The 22,154-nt window shown below is 47.3% G+C and overlaps 2 protein-coding genes across 3 annotated transcripts in view; one reads left to right on the top strand and one right to left on the bottom strand.

Moving 5' to 3' along the window:
* Positions 1-22,154, bottom strand: part of LOC140702922 (uncharacterized) — a 354,469-nt gene that overhangs the window by 293,302 nt on the left and 39,013 nt on the right. The window lies entirely within an intron of this gene.
* Positions 4,466-13,420, top strand: LOC144585068 (uncharacterized). 2 transcript variants are annotated; one of them, XM_078382530.1, is made up of 3 exons: positions 4,466-4,631; positions 6,647-6,733; positions 10,867-13,420. In XM_078382530.1, the coding sequence occupies exon 3, from the start codon at positions 11,041-11,043 to the stop codon at positions 12,712-12,714; it is 1,674 nt and encodes a 557-aa protein (XP_078238656.1). In that variant the 5' UTR covers positions 4,466-4,631; positions 6,647-6,733; positions 10,867-11,040; the 3' UTR covers positions 12,715-13,420. The 2 variants fall into 2 exon arrangements, with proteins under 2 accessions (XP_078238656.1, XP_078238657.1); XM_078382531.1 differs by lacking the exon at positions 6,647-6,733.

Here is a 22,154-nt window from a genome sequence, read left to right as displayed (position 1 = left end):
AGAGGGCCCAGAATATTAAAAAAAGTCCTATGGGTTGTGAGAACAGAGGCGAGACAGTGGACGTCCTCGCCGGAGTGTCGTCCTCAGTTAGAAGAGAACGCGGGACCCAGACATCTTCTCAGAGGGATACACGTGTCGCGATCAGACACCAAGGGGTAGATACCGAAGACTAGGTACAGGGGATACAGAAGATGTCTGTTGCTATGCAGACCCTGTCTGAAAAGGTGGGAACGGGGGTAGGGAGAAAACCGTTAAGAGAGGCATGGTGAGCTAGAGGGGGGGGAGAGAGAGGATACCCGGGGGATGGGAGTGGATCTGGGTAGAAGATCCATGGACGGGGAGAAGCGAGAGGGTGAGGGTGCCTCGGGAGGAGGCAGACTATGGAAGGAGAAAAGGTTTCGCCCCCAGACTGTCATACTGGGGTGAGAAAGAAGCTATGGAGTGGAGAAGGCGGTTAAGAGAGGAGAAGGAAAGGGTAGAACAGGAGGAAAGGGAAAGGAAAGCATGGCGACTGGAGGAGGCTCTCCGGAGGAGGTGTTCACCGGTCCCTGGGACCCCGACCATGAGGGAAGTGACTCCTTCGACCTGGATGAGTTTGTATTAATCCATCAGCCAAAAGCAGGGAGATCCAATAGATATTTGTTTATTTTCAGCTGAAAGAAAAGCAAATAGTTGCAGACTTCACTCACAGAAAGCATGCAAAGGAGCACACCACATTCATTACAGAATTTACTTTTATCAGTGCCATTCCATGTATCTGGTCAGTAATCTAGTTCACAGGCCATACATCTAGGCCAGTTAAGTCCACTTGTCCAGAGACCTTTTGCCCTTTGGACCTAAAAGTTGCATTCGACCAACATATGCATGAATGGATTTGCCAAGGGCTTGCACCATGTCAGGTGTTTACCTGCAACCTCATTTCAGGGATTTTCCACAGGAAACACTTGCAGTCCAGGTAGGTAAGGTAGGAGATGAAGCTTAGGAAGAGGGTGAAAAAAAAATATATATATATATACAGAGAGAGAGAGACAGAGAGAGAGAGAGATGCCCTTTGTGTGTGTGTGTGTGTGTGTGTGTGTGTGTGTGTGTGTGTATAAAACGGAGCTGAACAATTAATTAACACTGAGGTTGTAAACTCAGAAAGTGAGATGGGAGGGGGGAGGTTTCTGATTACTCCTCAAACCTTTCCTCACACAGGCCACACACCCCATTTTGCAAGCTTCTTGCCATCTTTCAACTTGCCCAGAGAGAGCCTTCCTTCCTCCCTCCCCAGAGATCTGAGTTTAAAAACAAAAGGGGGTGGGATCCAGGCCCCAGAGATCCCCCTCCTCCCCTTTGAATCCCCCCTCCGCCTCCCTCTCGAGGAGACCCAGAGGGGGAAAAGCATTGCCTTGGCTTCCACTGGATAAACAGGCCTTTCTCAGTCTAAAGCTTTAAAGGAGGCGCTCAGCCAGGGAGAGTCCCTGCCCCGGGGGGGGGCACCCACAACCTGGGGATGGGGTCCCCTCCTCCTCCTCCGTCTGACAGGCTCTGCCTCGAAGGGACGTTTTAAGCCTCCCGCTCCTCCTAGAAAGACGCAGGAGATGAAGCTTAGGAAGACAGTGAAAAGGGCTGTCTGGAATCATGGGGTCACCATCTGTTTCTGTTTTTCTTTTAAACATGAGCTAGCCTAATCAAAAAGGACAAAAAGAAAACCTAGCTGCCCAATTGGGAATCCAGAACTATTTTGCTAAAAAGGCTGTAGGTGGAAGTGAACTTGATCTGAGGAAGCTCTTGAAAATCAATACTGGGGAACCGATGCAGACGTCCCTAATGATAGGTGATCATTTTGTTAATTGTCATAATGTTCTTACCTTGTGAATCTTCTAATGAGCAAAGGCTTTCAATATTTGATTAGCATACAGTGGCAGGATGTGACTAATCTATGGAAAAGCAGACACAGATTCCAATTTGTCTCCTAATTCAATATGGCTGAAATGGAGGACTATACAACGCTGGGCATCACCTGCCAGGAAGTGCCCGTGTCCTTCGCTCTCATGGCCTGAGCTTAGCATGAGTGGCACCATTTTAAAAGAGCAGAATATTTTCCTAGAAAGCGCCTGAATTGCTTAATTTGCAAAGGCTTGTCTCGCCCTTCTGCTCCTCTTTCCTGTTGCCCAATTTTTTTGTTTTAAAAAAGAATAGAATGGCTAATGTTTTGTTATTGTTAGGCATCCTTCAGTCTCGAAAGACTATGGTGACGTGCTCTGTATGGAGGACGTGGAACAGCGTCTAGTATGGCTGAGGAGGCCAATTCGAGAGTGACAATCTCTTCCACACTGAAGACAAATCCAATCTGTCCCCTGTCCAGCTCCCTGGTTTTGCTGCTTTTGTGACTTCCACTTTGCCTTGGCCTGCTGGACAAGGGTCTCTTCAAATTGGGAGAGGCCATGATGCACTGCCTGCCTCCATGCTGAATGCTCAGATGTCAGGGTTTCCCATCTGTTGAGGTCTATTCCTAAGGCCTTCAGATCCCGCTTGCAGATATCCTTGTATCGCAGCTGTGGTCTCCCTCTGGGGCGATTTCCCTGCACTAATTCTCCATACAGGAGATCCTTTGGAATCCGACCATCAGCCATTCTCACGACGTGCCCAAGCCAACGTAGACGTCGCTGTTTCAGTAATGTATTCATGCTGAATAATCCAGCTCGTTCTAGGACTACTCTGTTTGGGACTTTGTCCTGCCAGGTGATACCAAAAATCCGTCGGAGGCAATGCATATGGAAGGTGTTCAGCTTCCTCTCCTGCCGTGCACAAAGGGTCCAGGACTCACTGCAGTACAGGAGTGTGCTCAGGACACGGGCTCTATAGACCTGGATCTTCGTATGTGTCGTCAGCTTCTTATTGAGCCATACTCTCTTTGTGAGTCTAGAGAACATGGTGGCTGCTTTGCCAATGCGTTTATCCAGCTCGACATCTAGAGAGAGGTTGAGCCAAGGTACACAAAGTCATGAACAACCTCCAATTCTTGTGTAGAGATGGTAATGGAAGGAGGTGAGTCCACACCCTGGCCCATGACTTGTGTTTTCTTCAGGCTGATTGTTAGTCCAAAGTCTTGGCAGGCCTTGCTAAAACGATTCATGAGTTGTTGGAGGTCTTCGGCAGAGTGGGCAACAATGGCTGCATCATCTGCGAAGAGGAAGTCCCGCATGCATTTCAGCTGGACTTTGGTCTTCGCTCTCAATCTGGAGAGATTAAAGAGCTTTCCGTCTGATCTAGTCCGGAGATAGACACCCTCGGTTGCAGTTCCAAAGGCATGCCTCAGCATGACAGCAAAAAAGACCCCCCTCCCCAAAATGACTAATGGTCACCTGTGTTTTTTTTCTCCCCTCCTGCTCCTTTCCTTGCCGCCAACCCCACCACCTTGTCTTCTGCCCCACCGACGACCCCTTGCCAGAATTCCTGGCCTCTTTGCAGAGATCGGGGGGGGGGAGGGACCCCCTTTTTATGGGAGGAAAGGCCTCCTCCAAGGACGTTGGCTAAAGTTCGAGTCTGAATCTTTGGTACAGAGTTTGGAGTCCTTATTAAAAAAACAAGCTTTTTTTTCCCTCAGAAAAAGGGGAGAGGTTGGGTGGGTTCTGAGTTGACCCCGAGTCATTGGGAAAGAACCCCCCCCCCCCAAAAAAACGGTCCAGTTTGAGTGGAGTCACTGGTCCTTCTCAACAGGGAGTTCCCTCTCCACCCCTGCCTCCTTTCTGGGGGGGGAGGGCTTCCCCCCCAAGCACCGAGATGTGACCCCCCCCAAGCTGGCCCACGTTTCCTTCGTCTCCTTCGTCCCACAACTGGGATTTCTTCTCTTGCCCCATTCAAACGTGTGGGGAAAGAGGAGCCGGTTGGGACCTCAGGAAAAGCCCTGTTGAACTTCTGCCTGACTCAGAAGCCTTTAGAAGGGCAGGGTGTGGACGTGACTACACGCAGGCAAGGGGCGGGCAGGAGTGAACCCCTGAACCTGAGGGAGAACAACAGCGCATATTTGCCCCCCCCTCCCGTTTCTTCTCTCTTCCTCTGGCGGCCCCTCCCCCCTTGCAAAGCAGCCTCTCCACGAAGAACAATGGGGACCCAATGAGAACTGGCGCCTCCTGCGCGTCACCCGTTGCTGGGCAGAAGCCCTCCAAGCCTCGGTCTCCTTGGGCGTCCCCCTGCCCTATTATGGCGTCTATGAGGGGGGTTGCCTGGCAACCCGGTGACGCTCATGGGGGAGAGGTTCAGGCTCCTCCCAGAAGACAAAGGAGGCCCAATGAGAGCTCGCCCCTCCTCCTCCTGGCTTTGGGAGCCGCTCAAAGCTTCCTCCCTCAGGAGAGGAAAATATCTTTTCTTCCCCCCCCCCCGTTCAGGCTCCGCCCCTTCCGCTCTGCCTCCCCTCCCCCCACCCGCTTCGTCCTCGACCTCCCCTCCCCCCATCGCCCCCCCCTTTTCCATTCAGGGGGAAAAAACAGGGAGGAAGAAGCAGGAGCGGCGTCGAAGGGGAACCGGAGGTGGGAAGCCCCGCTCTCTGCCCCCCACCCTCTAGGATTCCCCCCCCGAAGAGGCAGCTTTGTAGGGGGAGGGGAGCGGATTCCTCGCGAGTTTCCCGCCAGAGGACCGGCAAGGAGGTGAGCCGTCAAATGTGGGGGGGGGGGTGTTGCCGGACCGTTTTTTTTTAGGGGGGGGCTCAGGAGTTGCTAAAGAGATGGAGAATTTCCCCCCCCCCGCCAACCCCGGAGACCCCCCCTCACAATCCGCTCCGTCTGCGAAGCACGAAAGGCCTCGCCCGCTTTGTGGGAGGGGGGCGAGGGGGGGTCCCTTTGTTTCTCTCCCTGCCTTCCTCCTCCTCCTCTTCCTCCCCGCATGGAGGGGGGGGGGGCTAAATTGGGAGGGGGGGCCGAATGGGAAGTCTGGGAGGGGCCTCGATCTAGTCCCTCCCCCCCCCCCGAGCGAGACACCCAGGCCCTTTTCTCTGTGCGTGTCGGGGGGGGAGGTTGTTCCCCTCGACCCCCTTCTTTCCCCGGATCTTGCAGGCAGCCTTTTTTTGGGGGGGTGGCAGAGGGGGGGGAAGTGGGGAGCGTCCCCCCCGGTGCTCTTTCTCCCCCCCAATTTCTCCTTCCTCCAGGAAACCCCCTCCCCAAAACTTCACACACACACCCCAGGTCGGAAGCGGGGTATGCGATGCAGTGGGGAGGAGGGAGGGAGGGAGGGAGGGAGGGGGGTCTGCAAAGGGAGGGCACGAGGGGGGGTCCCAGAAATGGGGCTTTTGGGGCAGGAGAGGGGGGTCTTCTGGGGGCGATGGACTCCCTTCCTACCTCCCCCCCCCACAGATGCCTGGCCTCCCATCCTGAGCCTCTTCAGGATCCCCCTCCCCCCTCCCAGTCTATGGGGTTTGAAGGGACTCTTCAGGAGCATCTCTTGGTTCAGTGGATCTGGATGGAGGAGAGGGAGGGGCCAACCAGATCCCCCTCCCCCGACCAGATCCCAGGCTGCAGGAAAGGGGTTGTGGGGGTGGGTGGACAGATTGCTTCCCTCCCCCCCCCCCGTGCCTGTGTGTTGAGGGTGTTTCTCTGTGTGTGTGTTTGGGGGGGGGCTTCCTGGTGGCCTTGCAGGAAAAGCCTCCCCCCCCAAATGGAAAGCAGGGCAGAAAGAGAAAGAGGCCCAGGAAGGCCACGGGTTTTGGGCAGAGGCGGGAAGGAGATCTCTCTCCCCCCCCCGCAAGGAGAGGATCCTCTGGCCGGCTCTCCTGGCTGCAAGGGGGGGCTCTTCTCCTGGATGCGCCACTCAGAGCCCCCCCCCATTTGCAAAAGGCCCCTCCCTCCCTCCCTCCCTGCTTTCTCTGCCCCACCGGATGGAAGAAGGAGAAAGGCAGCCCTCCAAAGGGAAAGCCTTTTGCTCTCCCCCCCCCAGGATCTCTCCAGAGGGATCCTTTGGCTTCTTTTCTTCTCCCAGGGAGGGGGAGGAGAGATTCCTCCCAGGATCGAAAGAGAAGGGATCACACGCCAGATCCCTCCAACCTTTGCCAGGCAGGTGAGCTCTTTCTAATTGCCATCAGAGGCACCACCATCCTATTCAAACATTAATCATCTTCCTTCTCCTGGGACGGTTGAGCTGGCCCAAGGCCGCCCCGGCTGGTTCTTCTTGCGGGAGGTGATCCAATGGGGGGGGGGAATCGGAATCCCAACCTCCACCTCCCCAGTCACAGATCCAACACCCCAGAGCTCTCCAGCCACCTACTCTCCCGTCAGCAGGAGGCCCTTTCTTGTGCCGCTCGGATAAGGAGGTCGGAGCATTTCACCCTCATCGCTGGCAGCCCCAGATTTTATATATTTTATATTTTATATTGTTCTGTTTTATCTATGTAAGCCACCCCGAGTAGACATGGTCTAGAGGGGCAGGGTAAAAATCCAATAAATAAATAAATAAACAAACAAACAAATAAATAAAGGAGCCTTTTCGGGAGGGGGCCGCCACCCCCAGGTCTCCCGTAGCTACTCTTGAGGGACCAGGAGGCCACAGAGATGGGCTTGACCCGACCGGTCCTTCTCCGCCCCTCGCAGAGGACTGGGCGGGGGGGTGGAATGACCTCTCCATCTTCTTCCCTTCCCTTTAGTTTTTCTGTTCTTTCCACTTCGTTTCGTAGCCTCTGAAGGGACTTCCAGCCAACCCGCGGGGAGGCGAGAGACCTTGGATTTGACAAAGGAAGGCCCCAGAAGGACGCACCCGACCGGTGGGTTTCCTGGCCCAAGGGGGGGGCGGGCTTTGATCCCAGGTTGCAGGGGTCCCCGCTTGGTTGTCTACCATGCTGCCTCTCTGAACATGGGCAGAGTGTTCTTATTGGTTTAGCTCCCAATCCAGGTGGGCTCCACCCTGCGTTAACTGCTGTGGATGAGACACAGCTTGTCGGAGCGCTTCCCCGAATTCCCCCTTCCTTCTTTTGGGATCCAGGAGGGGGAACGGAAGAAGCCGCTCCTGCGTGTGTGTGGGGGGGGATTCTTTTGGAGAGGGAAAGGTGGGAGGGAGCCTTTTTCCCCTCTCGCCTTTCTCCTAGAAGAACCTAAGGAGATCTCTGGTGGATCAGGCCCAGGGCCCCTCTTAGTCCCCATTCCTACCCCCCTCTTCCTCCCCTGGGTGCTGGGGTCTCCTCGACTTGCGAGCCAGCAAAGGAGTGTTCTGGAAATCTCCCTATTCTCTCTAAAGGCCCGTCCAGGAGGGGCCTCGGTGTTCATGGCCCTGCTGGGGGTGGCCTTCACTGGAGGGAACGGGCCCTGGGGGGGTGACGGGCAGCCTTCGTCCACCTCCTTCCTCCTGTTTGGCCAGAAGAACCGCTGTTTTCCTCTGGCCAGAGTTTTCTGTACAACCAGGTGGGTCCTTCTTGGGGTAGGTCACGAGCCAATCAAAGCACCACCCTCTGCAACCTACGGGGTGAAATCATTTGTCCCTCTTCTTGGTGATTCAGAGCCGCAGAGGAGACCCTCCTCTTGCATCCACTGCAAGTGCAAGCCCAGCTTATAAGGACACGGGGAAAGGAGGGCCTTCTCGGTGGCAGCCCTCAGCCCGTGGCATGCTCTCCCTCTTCCCATTTATCCTTTTGGAAAGAGCTAAAACCCCATCTCTTCAGGCAGGCTTTTAAAAGTTATAACGGAATCCCTGAACCCCATTTTGGCAGATAATTTTTCCCCCCTGTTTTAATCTTTTAATTGTATTTTAAATCATACATTGTTTAATTTATCTTTTAATATCTAGCGTATTGTGTTTTTAACTGTGTGAATGTTAATGTTGTGAGCCGCTTTGCGTCTCTTGGCAGAAGCCGAAGATAAGCCAACAGTGTGATGTGGCTGCCAAAAAGGCCAATGCTATTTAGGCTGCATTAAGAGCATCCCATGAGGTGCTAGTTCCCTTCTCCTTGGTAAACCTAATCCTCCTAGCTTCTGATAGTAATACCAGTACTTTTTATTAATCCTTGCTTTTTCATCACCATTTCAAAATCTGTTAATTATGTTTTGTAAGACTTTTAAATCTTTATTGGTTTCATCCTAAAGGAAAAAATAATTTTAGGTAGTAACCCTTTGTTACACATTTCATAGTACATCAAATTACTACCCTCTCTTATCCTCCATATTTCCGTCAATTCTTTCTCCATTTTGTCTAATGTATGTTTATGTTGTAAAATGTCAAGAAAACGTTTGATACCTGGACACAAACAGTGTCCTTGGTGGAAGCATAGATGTTTCCCTTCCGGAGGGAATGAGAGAGACCTGGCAGAAACACCATGCTTTGCCTTTCTCTCTGGATGCAAAAACCTATGACAGGCAAACATAATTAGAAAAATACTTTGTATTTAAACATTTAACTTGAATAGCTTAACTTCACTATAAAAGCATGTACAGAACATATAATGACTGTGACTCACGATCCCACTGTCAGCCTGACCACCCTTAAGCAAAGGGGCAGCAATGGATGCTCCGCCTGACCTGCTTTTATCCCAACTTCAGCCCCTACAATCCCTGGCGCCTGCCCGTGGCTACGACAGCCTCAAACTTTCCCAGTGAATCAGCTTCAGGGGTTTGGCTGACCTACACCCAGCTTGTTTCCCTGGCTTTCCTATGTGAGTATGTTGAAGACTTTGATTTACTGTATTTCTTAGTGACCTGATCTATACGAACATTTTGACATAAAATTCCTTTATGTAACCTCTGTAAGCGATCAGCTCTCCTAAGAGAATGCTGAAAGCTGGTATAGAGAGGTTCCAGGTCCAGTTGACCCCTATTTGAGTTGAGATGAGTCCTTGTCTCAACCAGGCTGTCCCACTGGCACCCTTTCCCAAGACTATCCCCAATTAAAAACCTCTTCCGAAACCAAATTATAACCATGAGTCTTAGAGACATTTAGAACTCTCAGAATTCAGGAAAATACTGGACTCAAAGTAGCATAGTTTTGTGGCCTGTAAGTAATCCAATTAAGTATGGTCGCAGGTTGTCTGTTCAAGAGACCAAGCATAAGTTCTTAAGTATTATTATTTTATTAGAAAAATAAAGATTTAGCTAAATTCAGTTTGTAGTCCATCGTGACTAGATAGGCAGGATATAAATAAAATAAAATAAAATAAATAAATAAATAGCATTCAAAAACATTTCCATAACTACAGGTAGTTAGAATCTTAACAAATCCCAGCTACAAAAATAAAATAAGGAAATTCTACTAACTAGAAAACAGGTAAGGCTAGGCCTCCCCCCCCCCCCTTTCTATTCTACTAAGAACTACATCTTAGCATTGGGAACTCCAAAGTCCATTCAAAAATCAATAATCCATGGTAAAATCCATTAATCTAAAAATGAGTTAGAAAAGAGTCAGAAAGAGTCTCTCTCTCTGTACCATCCTGTCATTTTCTTCACACGCTGAAAGCACCCCCTCCTTCACTCTCCACTGGTGTAAGCCAATCAGGACAAAGGATTCTTGTCTCTCTCCACCTCCTCTTCTCATGAGAACTGCAGATGTTGTTGACATTCTTCCTCGATATTATGAGTTTTCGTCTTCGCCAAGCATAGCCTTGGTCATGCTATCTACACGATAACATTCCTAGCTAGCTGTAAAGAAAAACAACTTCTCCATGGTTCTAGAAAAATGACACAGGCTGAGATGATTTCCTTTCTACATCATTCCATGACTACAAATCCCATTTAGAAATTACATTTTAGCTTCAATAACCTAGATCATGACAACCTCTACCTCCTAGCTTCTTTATAGTCACATGTACCCTTAAAATCCATATTCACCAATGTGCGATCTGCTACATTTAATAGCCCTACATCTGTCTTACAAACTAAATCACAATCACTAGATGTAAATATATATAATCTATCCTAAAATAACTTTTATATGCTGATGAATAAAAAGTAAACTTTACATCTCCTTTCACTTCTCTCCAAACATCTTGCATATCAGTTCTATATAAGTTTATTTCATATCGTAATATTATACCTTCTTTCATCCTTGGTAGGGTTTAACTTCTCTTCCTCTTCATCCATTAACATTTATCTTTATTATCAAGACTTTAAACCATTCCATTTTAGCATCACATCTCCATTTGGTCCCATACTCTGATGACATACCCCAGAAAAGAAACACCCAATAGTAACATATCCTCAAACTTTAACTATTTTCCTAAAAAAAATACCCTAAACCCTCACCGCTACATTTAATAATATTTCCCCCCTCTTTTTTAGCAAGATCCTACCTGGCCATGGTTAAGTACAAAGTCCTGCACCTTGGAAAAAGAAACCAATTGCACACTTACAAGATGGAGGATATTTGGCTCAGCAAAACTATGAGCGAGAGGGATGTTGGAATTGTTGTAGATCGCAAGCTGAATTGAGCCAACAGTGGCTTTTTACTAATCCACGTTCTCCAACTCTTTTTTCCTTTCCTCCTTTCATGGGTTTACCATTTTCAATACATTTATGGACTTGCAAAGCCTTTAAATTAAGTACCGTAGAGTGGAGGAAATTTGCAAGTAAAGCATGGAACTTTTCCAGTGAAACCTCAATTCTAATCAAACCCTATCCTTATATTTCTGAGTAAGCTGGCTGGATAGCTCTATGGTTTAAATATCTGGTTGCACAACCCGAGGTTCCCCGCTGTGTCTCCCATGGGTAAGGTCAGACTGTGTGGCGTTTGGGAATTTAGGCAAGGGGAGTACATGCTGTTTTCACAATATGGCTAATTTTTCAAATTTGCCAGTAAAGCCTTCAGGAGACATATGCCTTTCAAAGGAGTCAAAGACAGAGCAAACTCTTTGGTTTAACCTCCAGTTAGATTCTGCTCTGTGCTATATTCTCAAGACATCTTTTTTTTCTCTATCAGGTAACAAACATGATGGTCCTGAAAAAAGTCAAGTGTGAAGCCGGAAAGAAAAGCTTAGAAAAACCCACGAGCTAAAGGAGAAACGGGTTAAATGCCTGAAGTGTGGAGACAGCTTCAGACCAGTGCCGCTAGTTCAGATTAAAGAATCACCCTGGGGACAAATCATACAAAAACATGGAATGTAAAAACAGTTTCAGCAGTAGAAGAAATCTGCGTTCACATCGAAGAACTCACACAGGGAAGAAACCGTACAAATGCATGGAATGTGGAAAAAGTTTCAGTAAAAATGGTCATCTTAGGTTACATCAAAGGACTCACACTGGGGAGAAACCACATAAATGCATGGAATGTGGAAAGAGCTTTAGTTACAGTGGAAATCTTAGGTCACATCAAATGACCCACACTGGGGAGAAACCACATAAATGCATGGAATGTGGAAAGAGCTTTAGTTACAGTGGAAATCTTAGGTCACATCAAATGACCCACACTGGGGAAAAACCACATAAATGCATGGAATGTGGAAAGAGCTTTAGTCGCAGTTTTGCCCTTAGATTACATCAAAGGACCCACACTGGGGAGAAACCACATAAATGCATGGAATGTGGAAAGAGCTTTAGTCTCAATTATGTCCTTAGGTTACATCAAAGGACTCACACTGGGGAGAAACCATATAAATGTATGGAATGTGGAAAGAGCTTTAGTCAGAGTCGTCACCTTAGGTTACATCAAAGGACTCACACTGGGGAAAAACCACATAAATGCATGGAATGTGGAAAGAGTTTTAGACGCAGTGGTCAGCTTAGGGTACATCAAAGGACCCACACTGGGGAGAAACCACATAAATGCATGGAATGTGGAAAGAGCTTTATTCGCAGTTATGCCCTTAGGTTACATCAAAGGACCCACACTGGGGAGAAACCATATAAATGCATGGAATGTGGAAAGAGCTTTAGTCGCAGTTATGCCCTTAGGTTACATCAAAGGACCCACACTGGGGAGAAACCACATAAATGCATGGAATGTGGAAAGAGCTTTAGACACAGTGGTGTCCTTAGGTTACATCAAACGACCCACACTGGGGAGAAAGCACATAAATGCATGGAATGTGGAAGGAGCTTTAGTCACAGTGGTCAGCTTAGATTACATCAAAGGACTCACACTGGGGAGAAACCATATAAGTGCATGGAATGTGGAAACAGCTTTATTCGCAGTGATGTCCTTAGATTACATCAAAGGAGTCATACTGGGGAGAAACCACATAAATGCATGGAATGTGGAAAGAGCTTTAGTCAGAGTAGTCAGCTTAGGTTACATCAAAGGACCCACACTGGGGAGAAACCACATAAATGCATGGAATGTGGCAAATGCTTTAGTCGCAGTGATGGCCTTAGGTTACATCAAAGGACCCACACTGGGGAGAAACCACATAAATGCATGGAATGTGGAAAGAGCTTTAGTCAGAGTGGTCAGCTTAGGGTACATCAAAGGACCCACACTGGGGAGAAACCACATAAATGCATGGAATGTGGAAAGAGCTATAGTCAGGCTGGACTGCTTATGGTACATCACAGGACCCACACTGGGGAGAAACCACATAAATGCGTGGAATGTGGAAAGTGCTTTAGTCGCAGTGATTCCCTTAGCTTACATCAAAGGACACACACTGGGGAGAGACCACATAAATGCGTGGTATGTGGAAAGAGCTTTAGCAAGAGTAGTCATCTTAAGTCACATCAAAGGACTCACACTGGAGAGAAACCGCATAAATGCATAGATTGTGGAAAGAGCTTTAGTCGCGGTGGTGACCTTAGATTACATCAAAAAACTCACACTGGGGAGAAACCATAGAAGTGCATGGAATGTGGAAAGAGCTTTATTCAGAGCTCCTGATAAATCTGTCATAGATCAGATTATGGGGTTTAAATCATGTACTGAAGATGAGATACATAGTTGTGAACAATGTAAAATGGATTCCATATTGGTTCTATGTATGAAATATTTTGTATGTTGGGAATGTATTTCCAGAGGGCTGTGGGAATGTTTTTAATTTAGGCCAGGACAAGCCAATAAGAAGATCAGACATTTGTTGTGATGTAGAAGGCAATGGACTGAGAAAAACAACACCTGTTTCTCATTAGAAGAGAAGGAGGGATAGCTTCTATAAGCTTATGCCGTGATTGGATGACAGTGTGAGAAACAAAGGAGAAGGGAGGTACCAAGATGATTGAAAAAGGAAGTTTTACTATGTGCAGAGTTCCATCTTTTGTTCTATCCTTCTATCTTTTTCCATTATAGATTTTTCTAGGTCTTTTTGCCTGCTGCTCCGTGCAGGTAAAGGACTGGTGAAGATGTCAGGAGTCAAGGAAGAAAGAAAGGGGGGCTTTAAGCCTTTTGCCTACCCTAAGGAAGCTTTTAGAGATTTTAGAGCTATTGTAATTAAAAGAGAATTATTTGCCTTATTTCTATTTTGCAAAAAGCCCTGAAAACGCTTATTTGCTATGCTTTTGCATCAAACTGACTTTATTTTTTCAATAAAAACAATAATTATAAAATCTTTTGGTCTCTTGAACAATGAAACTGTCATAGCTATACCCTGAGGGGGAAGCAAGGCCACATTAAGCTACTGAGTCTACCTTATTGAGCCAAGTAGATCTTAGGACTACAAAGCTCATGTGTAACTTCCTACTGATATTTTTTAAGGGTCAGCAAGTATCTTTTTAGGGCAGACTTCTAAGAAGTTTGTTGTATGCCCCGGCTGAGGTAATTCAGGACTCAACCCAGCTGTATAGGGGTGCTCAAACTTCCAATTACTCTCTGTCCGACCGTTCAAGTTCTCCTACACAGGAAACTGGGTTGGAACATGGTGGCAGCGGTGGGATGAATCTATGTGCTGTTAGCTCCTTGTACTGACATGGTTGGCAACACAGTACTGTTTTGTTTTAGTAGCGAGGCAGGAAGGTATTCCATGTGCCTTGCTACTTTTTTCTTTTCTGATACTTTTTCCTTTTCTGATACTTTTCTGGATCAGCAGCTTAACAGAGACTACATGTCTTGCTGTTTGATCCTAGGCTGACGAAATAGCAGAGGAACACGGGCACTAAGGAAAGTGATTCACGTGCCTCGTGCTTGTCACATTAGCATTGCCTGGAGACAAAGTGAAGTGGGTAAAACTCTTAGGAGCTCCCGTATTCTGTCGACAGACACTGTAAGCAGTAAGCTTTTAAAGGAAGCACTGCTTTTTTTTCTTTTGGTTGTTAAGGAAAACCTGGAGTGTGCTCTTTGAAAAAGCAGAGAGAAAGGTTAGTAGATAAGGAAGATGGAGTCAGAAGCAGCACTTTTGCCGCTAATTCCTTTTTTGAGAAGAGGTATTGATTTCAATTGTAAGGAGACCAGGAGAGTTCAAGCAGAAACAGCTGTTCATGGGAGATTAATGAGGGAGCTAGAGAGAGAAGAAAGATTCTGGGAAGACAAATTTTTATCTCATTATGACAGAGAGGAGTCTTTTCCAGAATCAGAGCAAGACTGGGAGCAAACATTTATGGATGATTTTTACTTTGAGGAAGATGAGGAAGAGATGTCACAACTTTCAGGATGTCATTCATTAATGACAGAAGCCTCAGAGAATAGTCAATCAGTGGACTTTTAATAAAACAGGGATGTCTGTGAAAGGCGCACAAGACAGTCCCAGAGACATTCCAAATATGCAAGGAATTTCAGCTAAAGTTGATAACTCTTTCACACATGCGCTGAAATACTTTTTTCCTGTACAGCGTGGAGCCAGAGGAAATGGCACTGTGCAAAGAGAACTTTTTCCCATGCTGGACAACATTCCAGATTGTGGAGCTAAACCAAGGAAAGCCGAGTTGGACGCCTGCAGAGAGCAAACACATCTACGCCCGGAAGACCCTTACTCCAGATGACAGGTGTGAAACCGTGAATGTACTAGTTGGGAAGAAATCCTAGCAGAAGATAGAGGGGAGGATTCTTTTCCCCAGGGGCCTAAAAACTCTCAGATGCCCAGGGAACTGCAGAAATTATGTCCAGATGACTGCAGGAGAGCTCAGAACCCAGCAATTAGTGATCCAATAGAGGAACTGAGTACATTACAAACAGTGGCCTCTATGTGGAGTTACTTTCCTACTGAATATTGCCAGTTTAACCATCAACAGAGGGCTGAAGAGAGAGATTTAGCAGAGGAGATGTTGCTGACAGAATTTCCAGGATGCGGAGAATTTTGTCGGAAAGATGTTATTTTGGGGCAAGCTTCAGTTAAACCCATTGTGTCTCAAATCCTGTTAGCATTTCTTAGCGCAAATCGCGGTTTTAGCAGAGTGATTCGCAGTCCAGGCAGTCCAGAAATAACTCACACACAGTCCAGCAGCATTTCCTTCAGCAACGTGTATTTACAGCAGTATTTACAGCATTCTGGCAGCATAACGTGTAGAAGTGATCTTCAAGCAGGAAGATACAACTGACTGTACAACTAACACATATATACATATACAGGACCAATCAGATTATACATTGCATTATCCATGAGTTGCATCTTCCATGAGTTGCATCAGCACTGCTGAGTCATCCTGACTCAGTTTTAACACACCTGATCATTATGGATTCTCATTAATACACTCCATTCTGCTCAGGCCTGTAACTTTCCTTGACAAATCCCTGACCAAAAAGAACTGATTAACATTGACTCAATAAAGTTAAAAGGGATTCCTATAGAAAAAGATCAGCGAAGGGTTAAGCGGATGCTGAATGCTGCAGGAGCTGAAGGAGGTGGGGGACGAGAGGGCAAGCCTGCCGTCTCAAATTCCTTTCAGCAAACGGAATGGGCAGCCTTTAAAAAGGAAGCAGATTCATCCTATTTAACTGTTATGAAGATCCAGATTTAGTAGTCATGATGCATGAGAGAAAATTGCGGATGAAGTATAAGTCGATGAAAGTTTGTTTAAGACAGTGCATTTATCGGAAAGGAAGGAATTGCAGTCAGAGTTGGAAGCTCAGATGCAAAAATTTAAAGAGACTATACTGCGATTGTTTCAGGATGAGGAGGAAATGGACAGTGAGACAGGGCTTTCTATGGCCAAACAGCCTTCCACCTTAAAAAAAACCCTTTGCAGCAGCAGAGTCATGTTTTTCCTAAAGCGGAAGGGTCTGGTGTGATTTCAAAGGGAGTAAAATGATTTGCAGCTCAGAGACTGGACCCAGTAATGTTTTGTTCCAGAAATTGTTCCAGCCATTCAAAAGTTTCATGGCACTAGGCCAAAACTGTCAGCAAAGCATAAAGCTGATTTATTGAAGCAAACGGAGGGGGTTTCCTCGTGTTATTGTTCCTGAAAAGTTTGTTTGCATAATGATGTTACTTTGAGTGCAGCTCGAGAAAGGGCAGAACAGCCAGATGATTTGTCTCAACCCGTGTGTTTTTATTGGAATAAGGATGGGTTGCTTTGTCGTAAGGTCCAAACACACTCACTGAGGGGTTCAAATCCTTCAGTGCAGATAGTTGCGCCTCAATTTTTTCAGGTTACAGGTTTTAAATCTCATTTGTGAGGGTAAATGTCAGCATTGCAATTTTAAGAAGACCTTGCAAATGGTAAATGAGTATTTTTATTGGCCTAAAATGAGAAGTGACGAGAAGTATGTACAGTCATGTTCAACTTGCAGGGATGTAAGGAGCAGAGAATTTTCTATTGGAGACCATGTTTTTGTAGCAAAACTTTCAGAAGCTGCAGAATCAGAATCCAGTTGGGAAGGCCCAGGGAGAATTTTGCAAAGACTAGGGACGACCAATTATCTTGTCCAGGTGAAAGGTCCTAGTAATAAATCTTTAATTTGTCATGTCAACAGGATGAAATTGTATCTGCCTGCAATAGCCAAAATGGATATGTGTAAAAAAACAGTTTTGGATCAAGGAGATCAAGAAATCTTGCCTATTTTTGGAAATATTGAAAATGCTTTGGTTAATGATGATTTTGGGGAAACTCAAGATCCAGAAGGGGATGCACAAGAATGGCTTGAATCTATTGTTGTCTATTAAAGTGAAGTGTTTTCTGATGAACCTGGTAATTGTGAAATAGTGAAACGTGATTAATACTGGTGATCATGGACCTCTTACTTGTAATCCTATGTATGTTGAAGGAACTAATGTCAGACATGTGGAGAGAATGGTTAATGAATTGTTGGCCTCCGGAGTTATTGAGCCTAGCCAGTCAGAATGGAATAATCCTATATGGACAGTACCCAGAGAAAATTCAGATCGTGTTATTTTCGAAGTGGATTTCAGTCAATTGAACCAGATAACTGAACGAGATTGTGTTTCTTTACCCAGTGTAGAGACTATAACAGAGAGGGTGTCTAATTCTGAATTTATGTCTGTACTTAGAGTGGAAGGAGGTCTTTTTCAAGTGGTAATAGATGAGGAGTCGAGGGATAAAACCAGTTTTGTCAGCCACGTTGGGAGATTCCATTTGAAAAATTAGCACGTGGTTTGAAGAATACAACTCTTACTTTTCAGAGAATTGCTAATGAAATATTGAAAGATTTGCCTTTCTCAGTCCCGATTTTGCTTCTCACACGGAATATGTTGAAATTGTATTGTGCAGATTGCAAAACGTTGGTTTAAAGGTACAAGCTGATAGATGTCGATGGCTCAAGGGGAGAATTCCTTATTTGGGTTATTGGATTGGACCAGGATACTGCCAACCCTCAGATATTCGAGTGTTTGCCATAAAGAATTGGCCTGCACCTACTGAGAGAGAACAAGTTTTGGCATTTCTCAGGTTGATTGATCATTTCAAAGAGTTCGTTTCTGATTACAGCAAATTGGTTTTGCCAATCAAGAAGCTAGTAAGGAAACAGAAATCTGTTAAAATCAATTGGATACAAGCTTGTGAAAATTATTTTCCTGTTTTGCAAAAACAGCTTACTTTGAACCCTATTCTGAAATTACCTGACATTGACAAATCTTTTGTGATGCAAATTATGGCAACAGGTTTGGGCCTAGGTGCTGTGTTGTTACAGAAAGGTGAAGATGAAATCTTACACCCAGTTGCTTATGTCCGCAGAGAGCTTAATTCTCAGAAGAAAAATTACTGCAGACATGAGAGAGCAGCCTATGCAATTTTATTGGCAGCCCGTCTTTTTAAACCACACTTACAGAAAGTTGTTTTGCAGACAGACAAATGTGCTTTAACATGGCTGAGCAGAAAGAAAATGTATTACCTAAAATTGTTGTTCTGTAGTATAGTGTTGCAAGAGTATAATTTTATTATTCAACACATGCCTGGCAGAAAGGCAATGGTTTATTGATTTATTTATTTGATTTGTACCCCGCCTATCTGGACTACCAGACCACTCTAGGAGGCTTCCAGTATAAAATAAAAATAAAATATAATTAAAATACAAAAATGTGCATGGACATGGAATAACAATTACAATCACAGTAAAATAAGGAAAATAGTATAAGGAAAATTTGAAAAAGAATTCAGGAATTGGCTGGAGGGAAGGCCTGAATGTATAGCCATGTTTTAATTGGGTTTTAAAAACACCCAGCGTAGGGGCCGCACGAATCTCCAGAGGCAAGCGCCAAGCCACCGATTCCCAACTCGGACAGCCTCCCCAGGTGGATACCGTGGTCGACGGTATCAAAGGCCACCGAGATGTCGAGGAGAACCAACAGAGACATTTTCCCCCTGTCGGCCTCCTTCAACAGGTCATCGTATACAGAGACCAATGCCGTCTCTGTACCGTGGTGCGGCCTGAAGCCCAACTGGAATGGATCCAGGGCATCTGTTTCATCCAGGAGCGCTTGAAGCTGGTCGGCCACCACCCTCTCCACCACTTTGCTCATGAAAGAAACATTGGCGTCGGGCCTATAATTGCCAATTTTGTCCACCGCCATATTTTCTTTCTTATGGGCCTAATGAGTGTCTCCTTGAGGGCAGAGGGAAACCTGCCCTCAAGGAAAGATCCATTTATTATTGCAGTGGCCCATTCTGTTGTTATCGGCCTGGCTGCTTTGATTAGCCAGGCCGGGCAAGGGTCCAAGGAGAAGGTGATGGCTCAACAGTGGTCAAGCACCTTGGCCACAGAACCAGGCGTGACAAGCTGAAAGGAGTCAAAGGTTACCAGGCAAGACAGAGCGCTGGATATCTCTGCTCGACTCACTGTGTTCAAAAAAGGAGAGAGGTCCCGGCGGATGGCCTCCACTTTAGATTTTAAAAAGGCTGCAAACTGGTCAGGTGAAAAACTAGGGGGAGGGCTATCATCCAGACCAGTTCCGGATGGGTCGCGCACTATACGGAACAACTCCGCCTGCTGATTTGATGCTTCGCTTATCTGGTTAGTGAAGAATGATAGACATGCAGCCTTTACCTTAGTCAGGTAAAGGTTAGTTGAGACCCTGACAGCTATCCAATTAAAGTCCGTCAGGTTCTTCCTCCACCTATGCTCTAACCTTCTCCTGTATCGCTTCATCGCTTGAAGCTCCTGGTTGAACCAGGGTGCTGGGCGGGTTCTGCTACGGAGACGGTATTTCGGTGCGATTGTGTCTATGGCCCTGGTGGCAGCAATGGACCAGCTGTCAACCAGAGCCTCGACAGAGGTGCTAGCCAGGTCAGCCGTAACACCTCTCATGGCATCCTGGAATGTGGCAGGATCCAGTAGCCTTTGGGGGCAGACCATAGGAATAGGTCCCTGCTCCCTGAGAGGGGGGAGCGCCACTGAGAGGTTACATTTTATTAGCTGGTGATTTGACCATGACAAGGGGACCGAGACGAGGTCAGTCACCATGAGATCACGCTCATTCCAATTAGTGGTAAAGACCAGGTGTAATGTATGGCCACCCACGTGGGTGGGGCTGATGACATGTTGGGACATGTTCAAGGAAGCCATGGTTTCCAAGAACTCAAGAGCTGGCCCAGTGGTCTCTGCCCCCATGTGCACGTTGAAGTCACCCAAAGCCTCAGGGACCTCAACAATGCCGCGGAGACAAAGTTGGCCAGCTCTGGTAGGGAAGTGGATAGATCGCGGGAAGCGCGGTAACCCAGCAAAATCCCAATACCATCCGTAGCCCCAATCAACATGTGGAGTGCCTCTAGCCCTGGCTTTACCACCGAGGAGCACCTAGTAACCTCTAAGATGGATTTGTAAACAACGGCTACTCCCCCCCGGCCCTCCAGTCTACCCTGGCGCTGGACAGCATAACTGGGCGGGCAGATGAGAGCCACGAGAGGGCCACCCTCCCCACTAATCCATACACACACACTTTTCCTAGTGTAGGAAATGGGCAGCCCCTCTCCCCAGGGGCTCTCCTGCCCCCATTGCTATGTGGGGGGATGGAGGGTCAGGATTCAGGTCAGGGCCTGGTTCCTGTGCCCAGAACCTCCCTCCTTTCCAAAGGCATTAGCAGCCGCCTTCGCTGCCAGATGGGAGGCATACAAATGAAGTATCATCATCATCATCATTTATTTATTTATTTATTTATTTATTTATTTATTTATTTATTTATTTATTTATTTATTCAATTTCTACCCCGCCCCTCTAGACAACGTCTACTCGGGGCGGCTTACAAACATTAAAACACATTAAAACAATGTAGAAAAATAACTAACATAATTATTATAATTAATATTATCCAAGATGGCAACATTAAGAACCAGAAAAAAAGGGGAAGGAACTTAGGTGACTGGGGGGAAGGCCTGTCTGAATAACCATGTTTTTAGTTGGTTTTTGAACACACCCAGCGAGGGTGCCAGCCGAATTTCAGTGGGAAGTGTGTTCCACAGCCGAGGGGCAACTGCTGAGAAGGCCCGGTTTCTTGTTTTCTCCTTCCGGGCCTCCCTCGGCGTCAGTCCCCTCAGCCGTCCCTGCTGGCTATGTCGGGTGACTCGGGTAGATCTGGGTGGGAAGAGGTGATCTGCCAAATATTGAGGTCCCAAACCGTTTAGGGCTTTATATGTAATCATTAATACTTTGAAGTCAATGCGGAAACGAATAGGTAACCAGTGCAGCGCAGCCAGAGTGGGGGAGATGTGCTGATATTTTCTCACCCCACTAATAAGCCTGGCTGCTGCATTCTGGACCATCTGGAGTTTCCGCAAGAGCCTCAAAGGGAGCCCCACGTAGAGTGTGTTACAATGGTCTAGTCTCGAGATTACGAGCGCGTGGACTAGAGTAGTGAGGGCCCCCCGATCAAGATATGGCCACAGCTGGGCAATCCGCCATAGATGAAAATAGGCAGAACGGACCACGGACGCCACCTGGGTTTCCATGGTTAGCGCCGGGTCCAGATGTATCCCCAAGCTGCGGACCTCACTCTTTGTGGCAAGGGTCGTCCCTCCAAAAGAAAGGGAGTCACCTATGCCGCTGACGGGAGGGCCACCCACCCTCAAGACCTCCGTCTTGTCCGGGTTCAGCCTCAATCCATTTGACTGCATCCATTCCAGTACGGTGTCCAGGCAGCGCTGAAGGGACTGGACGGCATCCACTGAAGTTGGAGTAAAAGAGATGTAGAGCTATGTGTCATCAGCGTACTGGTGACACGATGCCCCACACCCTCTGATGACCCTGCCCAGCGGCCTCATGAAGATGTTAAACAGTATTGGGGAGATGATCGACCCCTGTGGAACCCCACAATTGAGATTCCACGGGGCCGAGACATTCTCCCCAATCTGCACTCTCTGGGGGCGGTCCTCCAGGAAGGAGCGGAGCCAGGCGAGTGCCAGGCCACCAACTCCCAACTCGGAGAGCCTCCCCAGGAGGATACCGTGGTCGACGGTATCAAAGGCAGCTGAGATGTCGAGGAGGACCAACAAGGACACATTGCCCCCATCGGCCTCCCTCAACAGGTCATCCAGCAGTGCGACCAGTGCCGTCTCTGTACCATAGCGTGGCCTGAAGCCCGACTGAAATGGGTCTAGAGCATTGGTTTCATCTAAGAGCGCCTGAAGCTGGTCTGCCACCACCCTCTCAACCACTTTGCTGAGGAAGGACACACTGGCGACGGGCCTATAATTGCCAATTTCATCCGCCGCCAGATTTGGTTTCTTCCTGATGGGCCTAATGAGTGTCTCCTTGAGGGCAAGGGGTACCTTGCCCTCCTGGAGAGACCCATTAATTATTGCAGTGGCCCATTCAGTTGTTACCGGCCTGGCTGCTTTGATTAGCCAGGCCGGGCAAGGGTCGAGAGAAGAGGTGGTGGCCCGACAGCGATCAAGCACCTTGTCTACCAGCTCTGATGTTACAGGCTGAAAAGAATCGAGAATTACCGGGCAGGACGGAGCGCT

Source organism: Pogona vitticeps, chromosome Z (genome assembly GCF_051106095.1).
Source record: "Pogona vitticeps strain Pit_001003342236 chromosome Z, PviZW2.1, whole genome shotgun sequence".
In the NCBI taxonomy this organism is placed as follows: Eukaryota; Metazoa; Chordata; class Lepidosauria; order Squamata; family Agamidae; genus Pogona; species Pogona vitticeps.
Note: the sequence above shows the minus strand (reverse complement) of the source record. Positions and strands in the feature narration are given on the sequence as shown.

Bases quoted from the DNA above. Each gene is read 5' to 3' on its own strand.
- LOC144585068 (XM_078382531.1), top strand. From the start codon at position 11,041: ATGGAATGTAAAAACAGTTTCAGCAGTAGAAGAAATCTGCGTTCACAT.